Here is a 10,621-nt window from a genome sequence, read left to right as displayed (position 1 = left end):
AAAATTTCTCTCTCCTTCCACTCATGCCCCACCAATGAGAAGGCAAGAAATGCAATATCCATTATACATGGGAAGCCTTGCAAAAACATTTTTCCACATTAGCCACGCTGCAAAAATAAACATAAGAAAAATAAAGAAAGGGAAAAATAATATCCTTCATTCTGCACTCAGAGTTCATCAGTTCTCTCTCTAGAGGAGGTAACATTTCCCATCACAAGTCCTTAGGATTGTTGGGTGGATATTGTATTGATCAGAGTTCAACTCAGGATCGAATGGAAATCAAAGCCCTTTTCTTTGGCTGGGTATTCACCCACCTGTTGCACCAACCCTGGTCTCAGCTACTGTGGCCTTGGCTAACAGGTGATATTCTGGAAATATGCTCTCATCCCCAACCTGGCCTCCATTAGGCAATCCACCAGGCTACCTCACCTTCCTGCTTCAACTGATAACAGGAATTCTATTTAAGGTCCTTGTTTTGCAGCCCCTCATCCCTCTTGAAACAGGCAGACAGAATGCTCAAGCTGCTGGTCTCCTTTCTGCTTGTGGCCCTTGGTGAGATCTCTGACCCCAACTTCCTGATTTCCTCTGGGTGCCTGCTCTTGATGATGCCCACCTGGGACCAAGGGGGGCCTTGGAAATTCCCTCCTCCCTTGGGTCAAAAAAGCATATAATTTCTTGCTTCTTGGGTAAGCAGGGGGAACTGCGAGGAAGAGAGTAATTTAATCATGGGTCAGCAAGGGGTGATAGGTCAGCCTAACCTGTTTGAATCAGCAGAGAGGATGATGATGGGTATGCTTTTAGGTAGGAATGACCAGTCAAAGATTAGGACAGCAGTGGGTGGTGAGTATATTCAATCTTAGGTTGAACCAGCAATGAATAGTAAATATGCCCAGTATAAGGTTGAACCATCAGTGGATGATGAACATGCCCAGTGTAAGGGTGAGCCAGCAATGGGTGGTGAATATGCCTAGACTAAGGCTGAACCATCAGTGGGTGGTGAATATACACAGTGTAAGGGTGAGCCAGCAATGGGTGGTAGATATTCCAAGCCTAAGGTTGAACCAGTGGTAGGTGGTGGGCATGCCCAGTCTTAGTTTGAGCTGGCAACAGGAGGTGAGTATGCCCAATCTAAGGTTGAACCATCAATGGGTGGTGAATATACCCAGTCTGAGGTTAGGATGGCAAAGGGTGGAGATCAGTTGTCTAGATATTAGAGCTGGAGGATGAGAGACTGTCATTCTCCTGGGAAAATCTGAAGGCAACTGGGAGAACCAGGAAAAGGAATAATGTCACAATTATGCAGGATTATTTAAGGGTATCAAGAAATGGAGAGCAGAGAAATGGCAGTAGTTTGGAAAATGAGACCAATCTTATTTGGTAACGAGTTAGAGAGAGGAGGAGGATCGGTGGCTGGAGTGAGCCAGGTAGCAATTTTCATGAAATTGGGGTCTATGGGAAGGAACAGGAGAGGGGGGAAAGAACTGGGAGCTGGACATTTCCTTTCCATCCCCATCCACTGTTCAGCTACCATTTGTCTTGGTCAAGGAATGAGACGTGGTTGTTGGCATCCCCACACAGCCAATACCACTGAGTTGTGATGTTGGATTTGGCCTTCCTGAACATTCCTGTCCCCAGTGCCAGGAGGGGGTGAGATGGTAGTGGTGATAATGATGAGGCAGTGACAGGGAAGATTCAAAAGAAATGGAGGCATATTAACAATAATGGTCAACATTTCTATAGCACCATGCCAGGCACTCTGCAAATATGATCTCATTTGATCCTTCCAACAACTCTGGGAGGAAAGTGCTCTTATTATCCCCATTTTATGGAGGAGGAAATTAAGGCTGCAGAGGTTAAATGACTCAGGTAATATCAGCAATATTACCAATGCTTATGTTGGTATCAATCACAAGTCCTCCCTGAGACTGGGAACGGCATTTCCCCAGTGGTCCTTCCTCACAGCCCCAGTGCCCTGACTCACTTTAGTCTAAATTTCTGCCTCTCTTCTAGGCTCATGTTCTGTGTGTTTTGTTCTGTTCTGTTTTGTTTTGTTTGCCTTTCTCTCTAGCCTCAGGCTGTGGCCAGCCTGCTTACTCCCCTAACAGCCGGGTAGTGAATGGGGAAGATGCTGTGCCCTATAGCTGGCCCTGGCAGGTAAGATGATCTGAGTCAATGAAATGAAATATTTTTGAATAAACCATTTGTGAAGTCAAGGCCCTATGTGAGGTGGAGGTGGGGGAAATACAAAGATAAAACCCCCAGATAGCCCCTGACTTCCGCCAGCTTATATTCTGCTGGGTCAGACAAAGCAGACACAGGGAAGTGAGTCGGAGGTAATTTGAGGAGACAGAGACTCACCAGCTCCTGGAGAGATCTGAGAAGGCTTTGGAAGGAAGAGGCATCGGAACAAGTGCCTCGAGGGAAGACAAGCATTTGGAAGGTTGGAAATGAGCTCTTCCACTGGCTGGAAAGGGGATGAACAAAAGTCCTTTGGCACAGGATATGCTATTGGTATATCCTACCAGTTGGTATAGTAATGGGCTTGATGGGCACTTGGTCTGTTGACTCTGGACAGTGTTATTATTTATTTTATTGAGGCCAGGGCTATTGATACACACACTGTATGATAGTGACACACAGAGCACGTGGCACATTGCCACACATAAACATCTTCTTTATTACTGACTCTGATTCCTACTCACAGTAACACTGACCAGTGCCCAGATGGATGAGGGACAGAAGGGCTTCCTGGAGTAGCTCAAAGCATACTGTTCAGTGATGAGGTTTAGAGTGCCCAAGTGGGCATCAGGCTAAGCTCAGACCCTCTCCCACTATGTTCTACAGATCTCTCTTCAGTATGAATCGAATGGAGCCTTTCACCACACCTGTGGGGGCAGCCTCATTGCACCTGACTGGGTCATGACTGCTGCCCATTGTATTTCGTAAGACTTCTGCCTCTACCCTCCCCTGGCTCAGATCTCATACATCCTTCATCCTTGTGAGGCTCACAAGGAAGCTTGGAAAACAGAAGGTGGATCCAAATCCTGGCTCTGGCTCTTAAAAGCTGTGTGACTTTGGACCAGTTACTCCCCTATGTGGCCTCAGTTTCCTCATTTCTGAAATGAGGAAGTTGAACTTGTTAATAACAAAGACAATAAAACTAGATAATATGACCTGAAGGTGATCATAGATTAGAGCCTGGGCTGGCACCTGTACTAGTAGGGGCCCTTCTGGGTGATTGTTACCTGGGATAAATTGAGGGGTTCTTTGACTTCCTAGTCTTAGTTTTGTCTTCTGGCTTCCTAGCAAGTCCCGAAAATACCAGGTGGTTCTGGGAGAGTACGACAGGTCTTTGGAGGAAGGGGAAGAACAAGTGATCCCCATCAATTCTGATGACCTCTTTGTTCATGAAAAATGGAACTCAAACTGTGTTTCCTGTGGGTAAGTGGAATAAACTGTAGAATACAGGAAAATATGAATTTGAATCCTGATTCAGGTACCTTTTATCCTCCCTCTGTCTCAGCTTCCTTATCTTAAAAATGATGACGATAGTAGCACCTACCTCACTGGAGTAGATCCAATGTGTAATAATGTAATGTTAATTTTTAAAAAATTGTTGTGGTTGCCATTTATAAAATTAACTCTTTCTATTAGTAGCTCTTAACAATTGTTTTAATCAAAATGGAAATAAAGTAAAAAGAGGGAAATGTAGGAAGGAGATACCCTAAGCTGAATCAGGAAGCCAAAATCAAAAACCCGCCAAGCCACCAAAATCCACAAAAGCCCCAGAGTGTATAGCAGGCACCAGAGCTCTAGCTCCAGACTGTGTTTCACCCCAGCACCAACAGAGAGAGAGAGAGAGAGCTCTCTGTGTCCCACACCACACCTTTTTCTTATTGTCCCTGTCTGTCACACAACATATGCACCCAAAATGGGATGTAGGGTAGGACAAGCTTGGGGAGGATGAGCCTGGGGAGTGGATTCTTTCTACACAAATGGGAAAACACAAGGAAAGCAATTTTCAGACCTACAAATGCTAGTGATGGGGAACAGCTAGGTGGCTCAGTGGATATAGAACCAGTCCTGGAGAGGGGAGGTCCTGCCTTCAAATCTGGCCTCAGACACTTCCCAGCTCTGTAACCCTTGTCAAGCCTCTTAAACCCTATTGCCAGCCCTTACCATTCTTCTGCCTTGCAACCAAGAATAGTTTTAAAATGGAAGGCAAGAATTTGAAAGCAACAACAACAAAGAAAAATGCTAGTTATTACAATGATAAAGTACCTCCTCATATACTAAAAATCATCCTACACTCCTCTCCATTCATGCTTGGGGAGTTCAGTACTCAAAGGAGGTTCAAACCTGGTTAGATGTCTTGGGCAGAGAATAGAGACAGGCAGCACTCAGGGTTGGGGTAGCTTTGGTGAATTAGGCCTGTGCCTATGTCTCTGTCCTTAGAGAGAGAGAGAGCATTTTCTTTCCCTAACCTCAGTTTCCAGAGTGATCACATTTGGTGTATTTAGAGTACATCCCTCTACTTACTAAGTCCTATGTCCCTCATCTCTAAAATGGTGGGTTTGGATTAGAGCAGAAGTTCTTGACCTTTCTTGAGTCCTGGACCCTCTGGACACTCTGGTGAAGCTGAAAGATCCCTTCTTAGAATCATATTTTTAAAAATGTAGAATCAAATGTGTAAGATTACAAAGGAAATGGATAATATTGAAATACCGTTATCAAGAGACCTTTTTAAAAGTTTGAGACTCCTCCTTAAGAACCCCTGGACTAGATGACTTCTAAATCCCTAATACTTCCAGATTCATTAATCAAAGATGAGCATTTATTAGCTATTTGCTTCCTGATGGGTCAGGTGCTGTGTTAGATGCTCTGGATATAAAGACAAAAAAGGAGCCTATCCCTGCTCTCAGGGAGATTACATATTCTTGGGAGGAATAAGTTAAACATAAATCAATTTCCTACTAAGTAAACTCAAGGTAGATTTTTGGAGCAGAAGGCTTGAGCATCATTGGAGGTCCATAAAGGTTTCATGTAGTAGGTATCATTAGAGGAGGTGCTGGCAGGAAGCTCAAGAGGAGGAGGCGAGGTGAGGTGGGAGGGCATTCCAGATGTGGGCAAAAGCCCAAAGGACCAATGATTCCAAAGGGCTTCACTGACCTCACCCTCAGTCTGCTTCTCTCTAAAATAGGAATGTTAATTGCACTACCTAAGTGTGTGTGTGTGGGTGCTTTGTAAACCCTAAAGTGCTATAGAAAGGTGATGGGGCCAGGCTGGATAGAGAATCATGTAACTGGGCTTCAGGGAGGAAGCCTGAGCTGATCCTCAAAAGAAACCCAGAATTTGATGAGGGAGAAGAGAGTGGAAGGGCAAAGGTGAAGAGGAAGGAACAAGCTCTGGATGCTGGGGAATCCAAAAGCAGATCTTTGGAGACTGGGCTTCACCCCACAGTAATCTCATACTCCTGCCAGGGGCAGAGCTTATTGGGAAGAAATCATTTTCAAGTCTTCTTTCAACTTCTCCCCTCCATCTATTTCAGGAATGACATCGCTCTCATCAAGCTGTCTCGAAGTGCCCAGCTCAATGATGAAGTCCAATTGGGGTGCCTTCCCCCTGCCAATCTCATCCTGCCCAATGAAAAACCCTGCTATGTCACCGGCTGGGGACGCCTCTACAGTATGGTGGCATGGCTCTGGGAGAGGATATGGATGGGGGTGGAGAAAGGGGGCAGGGGCTTAGGAGAAAGGAATTCCAGACAAGGGTGTAAGGAAGCAGGGGAGAACACAATGGGGAAATAATAATAATAATAATAATAATAATAACAACAACTAGCATTGGGGGCAGCTTGGTGGTTCAGTGGATTGAGAGTCAGGTCTAGAGATGGGAGGTCCTGGGTTCAAATCTATTCTAAGATGCTTCCTAGCTGTGTGACCCTGGGCAAGTCACTTAACCTCCTTTGCCTACCCCTTACCATTCTTCTACCTTGGAGTCAATATACAATATTGATTCTAAGATGGAAGCTAAAGGTTTAAAAAAGAATAATAACTAGCATTTACGTAGGTTTTAAGGTTTGTGAAGCATCTTACTTATGTTAGAAGTCCTGGGGAGAGTTGCATTTAGGGTAAACGAAGGGTTGTTACTATTGTTCAGTCATTCAATCATGTCACACTCTTCATGACCCTGAAGATCATATTGTCCCTGAAGTTTTCTTGGCAATGTGGAAAGGAGAACTGAATCAATGGTTTGGTTTGCCATTTCCTTCTCCATAAATAGGAGGGACATAGGATAATATAAAAAAATAATAGTAATAATGACATAGGATAATAGCTAGTGGTAATAAGGACATAGAATAATAGCTAATAATAATAGTAGTAAGAACATAGACTAGCTAATAGTAACAGTAATAATGACATGGAATAATGACCTAGCGTAATAGCTAATAGTAATAATGACTTAGAGTAATAGCTACTAGTAATAATAAGGACATAGGATAATAGCTAATAGTAATAGTAATAATATGGACATATAATATAATAAGGACATAGAGTAATAGCTAATACTAATAATAAGGACATAGGATAATAGCAAATAGTAACAGTAATAATGACAGACTAATAGCTAATAATAATAGTAATAGCCAACATTGATAAAGCACTTTAAGATTTGCAAAGTTTTTCACATAGCATTTGATCCTGACAACAACCCTGGGAGGTAGGTTCTATTATTCCCATTTTGCAGATGAGGAAACTGAGGCAGTGTAGCCAATGAAGTGTCATGTGATAAAGGAATTTTGATTTATAAGATCATCAATTTAGCATTTTAAGGGGCCTTAGTGGCCAATCCCTGTCATTGTAAGGGTGAAGAAAATGAGGCATATAGGTTAGGTAATGTGTCCAGGGTCATATAGCTAATAAATTTCTGAGCCACTTTGAACCCAGGTGTATTAGATTGGAGGGTAAAAACCCATATTTGAGTTTTATTTCCCAGGTCTTAGCTTTTGGGTCTGGAATTCTCAGTTAGGTGGGTAGGTCTGGGATCTAGGATATTCCCCATTTGTCTATCTGTCTGTCTCTGTCTCTGTCTCTCCCTCTGTCCTGTCTCTATGTGTGTAACTGTCTCTCTCTGGTTCCCCAGACAGACCTGGTTGCTTTTCTCCCCTTTCCCCTTACAGCTAATGGCCCCCTCCCTGACAAGCTGCAGCAGGCCCTGCTCCCTGTGGTGGACCATGAGCACTGCAGTAAGTGGGACTGGTGGAGCATCTCTGTGAAAACCACCATGGTGTGCGCTGGAGGGGACATTCGTTCTGGCTGCAATGTGAGTGCTGGGTCTCTTTCCAGTTGCATTTGGGGTAACCATTTACCATGATGAGCAGTGGTTTAGAAGTCACTGAATGGCATATGGAAAGAAAGAAAAACTTGAGATATTGAGCTGCCCCCAATGGGGGCAAATGCCCCCAAATGGCCAGCTGCCTTAAACAGGGGAAAGAGTTCTCTACTGTTAGAAGCTTTCAAATGGAGATTAGATGATAACTTGTGGGCTCATCTTAAAGAGAATTCCTTTTCTTTTATGAATCAGTTTAGAAATCTGAGATTCCTTCTAACTTTGAGATTTTGTTCTCAAATTGTCTCTCCTGGATCTGTTTTCTAGATTCGTTGTCTTTTCAATGAGATATTTCATGTTTTCTTCTATTTTGTCATTCTTTTAATTTTACTTTATTAATTTTTGCTGTCTTATGAGATCATTAGCTTCTAGTTGCCCAAATCTAGTATTTAAAGACTGGTTTTCAGCTATGATATTTCAATTTTTCTTTTTGGTTTGGTCTATCCTGCTTTTTATGGCTTCCAGCAAGTCAATTCTGGTCTTCAATTTGCTTATTACTTCACTTGATTCCTGTGCCTTTTTTTTCCATGTGGGCAATTTTATCTTTTAAATGGTTATTTTATTTTTTTAATTACTTTCATTTCTTACTTGGTTCTTAAACTCCTTTTTGAATTCCTAGAGAGCTTATGACCAATTTCTATTTTGGGGGGAAAGTTTGGATCTATTTGCTTGTTTGTCACTCTCTGCTATTATTTCTATATTTTGCTCTTTTTCTCCATAGAAATTATCCAGAGTCAAAAGCTTTTTTTGATGCTTATTTCTTTTACTACTTGTGGATTGTGGTTCTTGCATTTTGGTGGACATTACTTTCTTAGCTTCTGTCTCACAGGGCTTTGACTTGATAGTATCTTTCAGGATGTTTTTTGTGTAGTATACTTTAAAGTGCATTGCCCTGAAGCTATTTTTCCAGTCCCTGCTGCCTCTGCTATGGTCAGCCCCACTTCTGCTCAATCTCCACACTCTGCTGCCCAGGCTCCTCGCTCTTCAGCCTTTGGTCCCAAGTCTCATGGCCAAGGCCTTGCACTGCCCTCAGGGGTAAATCTCAGCCAGCTCTGGAGAATTTAGAGATTGCCTAGCCCTCATGCTGACTCTGGCTCAGTAGGTGGTGTGGGGAAGGGGTGATCAATTCACACTTTGATAAATGTAGTTTTGCCCCCTTATAGTGTAGAAATCCCCAAACATTGCCTACCTTTAAGGCTATATCCTGTGGGAGAGCCCCTTTACTCCTCTGATTTTGATTTCTGTCCTTTTGAGGTGCTTTGTATTGATTGATAGGAAGGAGATTTAGAAAATTGCTGCTACTCTGTGGCTATCTTAGCTCCACCTATATCTAACTTTGAGATTTTGTGAAGAAGTCACTGATTGGGGAAGTAAGGTGGCTCAGTGGCTAGATAGCCAGGCTTCCCCTAAGTTACTCTTTACAAAGCAAGCAAGGATTGGGACTGGGATCTATCCAAATGCTCAGGACAAGTCTCCAACAAGGACAGATGTGACTCAGAGGTCATACCTTCCACAGAACAAGAATGGAATTATCCTGCCATCAGAACCTCCCTTTGCCTAATCACCACTTCTCTACTGTGATTGTTTCAGGGTGACTCTGGAGGACCTCTTAACTGCCAGGCTGATGATGGCAGCTGGCAGGTCCATGGTATTGCCAGCTTTGTCTCTTCTTTTGGCTGCAATGCCAAAAAGAAGCCTACAGTGTTCACACGAGTCTCAGCCTTTAATGACTGGATTGAAAAGGTAGGAATTAAGGGGAGGGGACAATTAGCCAAGGCCTAGGTCCTTCCAGAGAAACTGGAAGAGGGACAATATATTTTCACAGAATCATAGAACCTCAGAGTTAGAAGGGAATGTTATATAATGGGAAAAGCCCTGGATTTGGAATCAGTTGACATGGGTTTGAACACCAGCTCTGATCTTTATTATCTATATCAACTTGGACAAGTGAGTTATCTCTCAGGGCTTTGGCTTCCTCAGCTTGAAACATTGGATTTGGTTTCCACAGTCCAGCTCTGAATGACTATGAACCCTGACACTCCCCTATTTAAGAACTTGTTGTGCCTTCCTATTCCCTCTAGAAGAAAACAAATTTCTCATCTTGGTATTTAAGGCCCTTCACAATACAATTCTATTCTATGTCATTTCCAGGATTATTTTACATGACGCTCCTTCACACACTACATTCTAGTCAGAATGGCCATTTCCAAGATCCATGGCATCCTATCTCCTACCTCTTCAACTTTGTATGAGCTGTCCCCAGTTGCTTGGAATGTACTCCCTCTTCACCTTCATCTCTTAGAAAAAAGGAGGGGCCCTTTCTAGGACCCATCTCTTTTCTCAATTCCCCCACCATAGTCATTGGTGCTCCTTCCATCTTCAAATAATCCATATACACGCTCATCTGCTTACATGTGGAATGTGAGCTCCTTGAGGGCAAGGTCTCCTTTTCATTTTATCTTTATCTCCCTATATAGTCATAGGTCTTAAACCTTTTGCTCTCCAGACTCCTTACACTCTTAAAAATTCCGGGGGACCACAATCAACTTTGATTTATGTGGGTTTTACCCATTAATGTTTACCATATCAGAAATGAAAAACCTATTTCTGTTCTTATGGATGCTCTAGAATGGTCTTAGCAGGGCAAGGTCCCTGGATCAGACATTGAGAACCACTGTTAGAGGCATTAGTGAACCCCTGAAGGTTCTCAAAGAGAGAAATAAGAAGGCAAATGACAACTTGATGCTTTGGCAGTGGCAGGATATAATGCTCCAGAGCACTGAGCTGACCTAGACATGACAGTTCAATATTGTCAACAAAGGCCTGGATTTAGTGGACTTGGGCTACTTGGTATCTGTGTAGGGTTTTCATCATCTGGACCCCCTTTCCTTCACCTGTAAAATGGGAGGAAGGGTTGGAAGAGATGGTCTTTAAGGGACTTTCCCACTTTAAATCCTATGTTCTCTTTACAGATAATGGCAGAACATTAAAGAAGACCTAGACCAGATGCAGGAAACCTTTCAGTAGCAGAAATAAAACACCTCAAAAAACTAGCTTTCTGTCTCTTTTTCTTTGTCCCTGGTTCCCTATATTCTGTCCTGGCCTTACTTCTTCCAGTTGTAACAATTCCAGGCTACGGGTAGAGCATTAAACACCGAGCATAGAATCAGGACATTCTAAGTTCAAATTTAATCTTAGATACCTACCATCTGTTTGGCCTAGCCTAGGTCAC

At 43.0% G+C, this 10,621-nt stretch overlaps 1 protein-coding gene across 1 annotated transcript; it reads left to right on the top strand.

Moving 5' to 3' along the window:
• Positions 1 to 512: 512 nt before the first annotated feature.
• Positions 513 to 10,444, top strand: LOC100026235 (chymotrypsin-like elastase family member 3B). The gene is made up of 8 exons (XM_007491220.3): positions 513 to 552; positions 2,069 to 2,154; positions 2,845 to 2,942; positions 3,307 to 3,441; positions 5,549 to 5,685; positions 7,181 to 7,323; positions 8,980 to 9,132; positions 10,362 to 10,444. Exons 1-8 carry the CDS (start codon positions 513 to 515, stop codon positions 10,377 to 10,379), a joined length of 810 nt encoding a protein of 269 aa, XP_007491282.1. The 3' UTR covers positions 10,380 to 10,444.
• Positions 10,445 to 10,621: the final 177 nt, after the last annotated feature.

The sequence above is a fragment of the Monodelphis domestica genome, chromosome 4, assembly GCF_027887165.1.
Source record: "Monodelphis domestica isolate mMonDom1 chromosome 4, mMonDom1.pri, whole genome shotgun sequence".
Taxonomy (NCBI): Eukaryota; Metazoa; Chordata; class Mammalia; order Didelphimorphia; family Didelphidae; genus Monodelphis; species Monodelphis domestica.
This window is presented reverse-complemented; position numbering and strand designations above follow the sequence as displayed.

Coding starts and splice junctions, on each gene's coding strand:
- LOC100026235 (XM_007491220.3), top strand. CDS start 513: ATGCTCAAGCTGCTGGTCTCCTTTCTGCTTGTGGCCCTTG. Junction 553..2,068: donor CTTTCTGCTTGTGGCCCTTG/GTGAGATCTCTG, acceptor CTTTCTCTCTAG/CCTCAGGCTGTGGCCAGCCT. Junction 2,155..2,844: donor CCTATAGCTGGCCCTGGCAG/GTAAGATGATCT, acceptor TATGTTCTACAG/ATCTCTCTTCAGTATGAATC.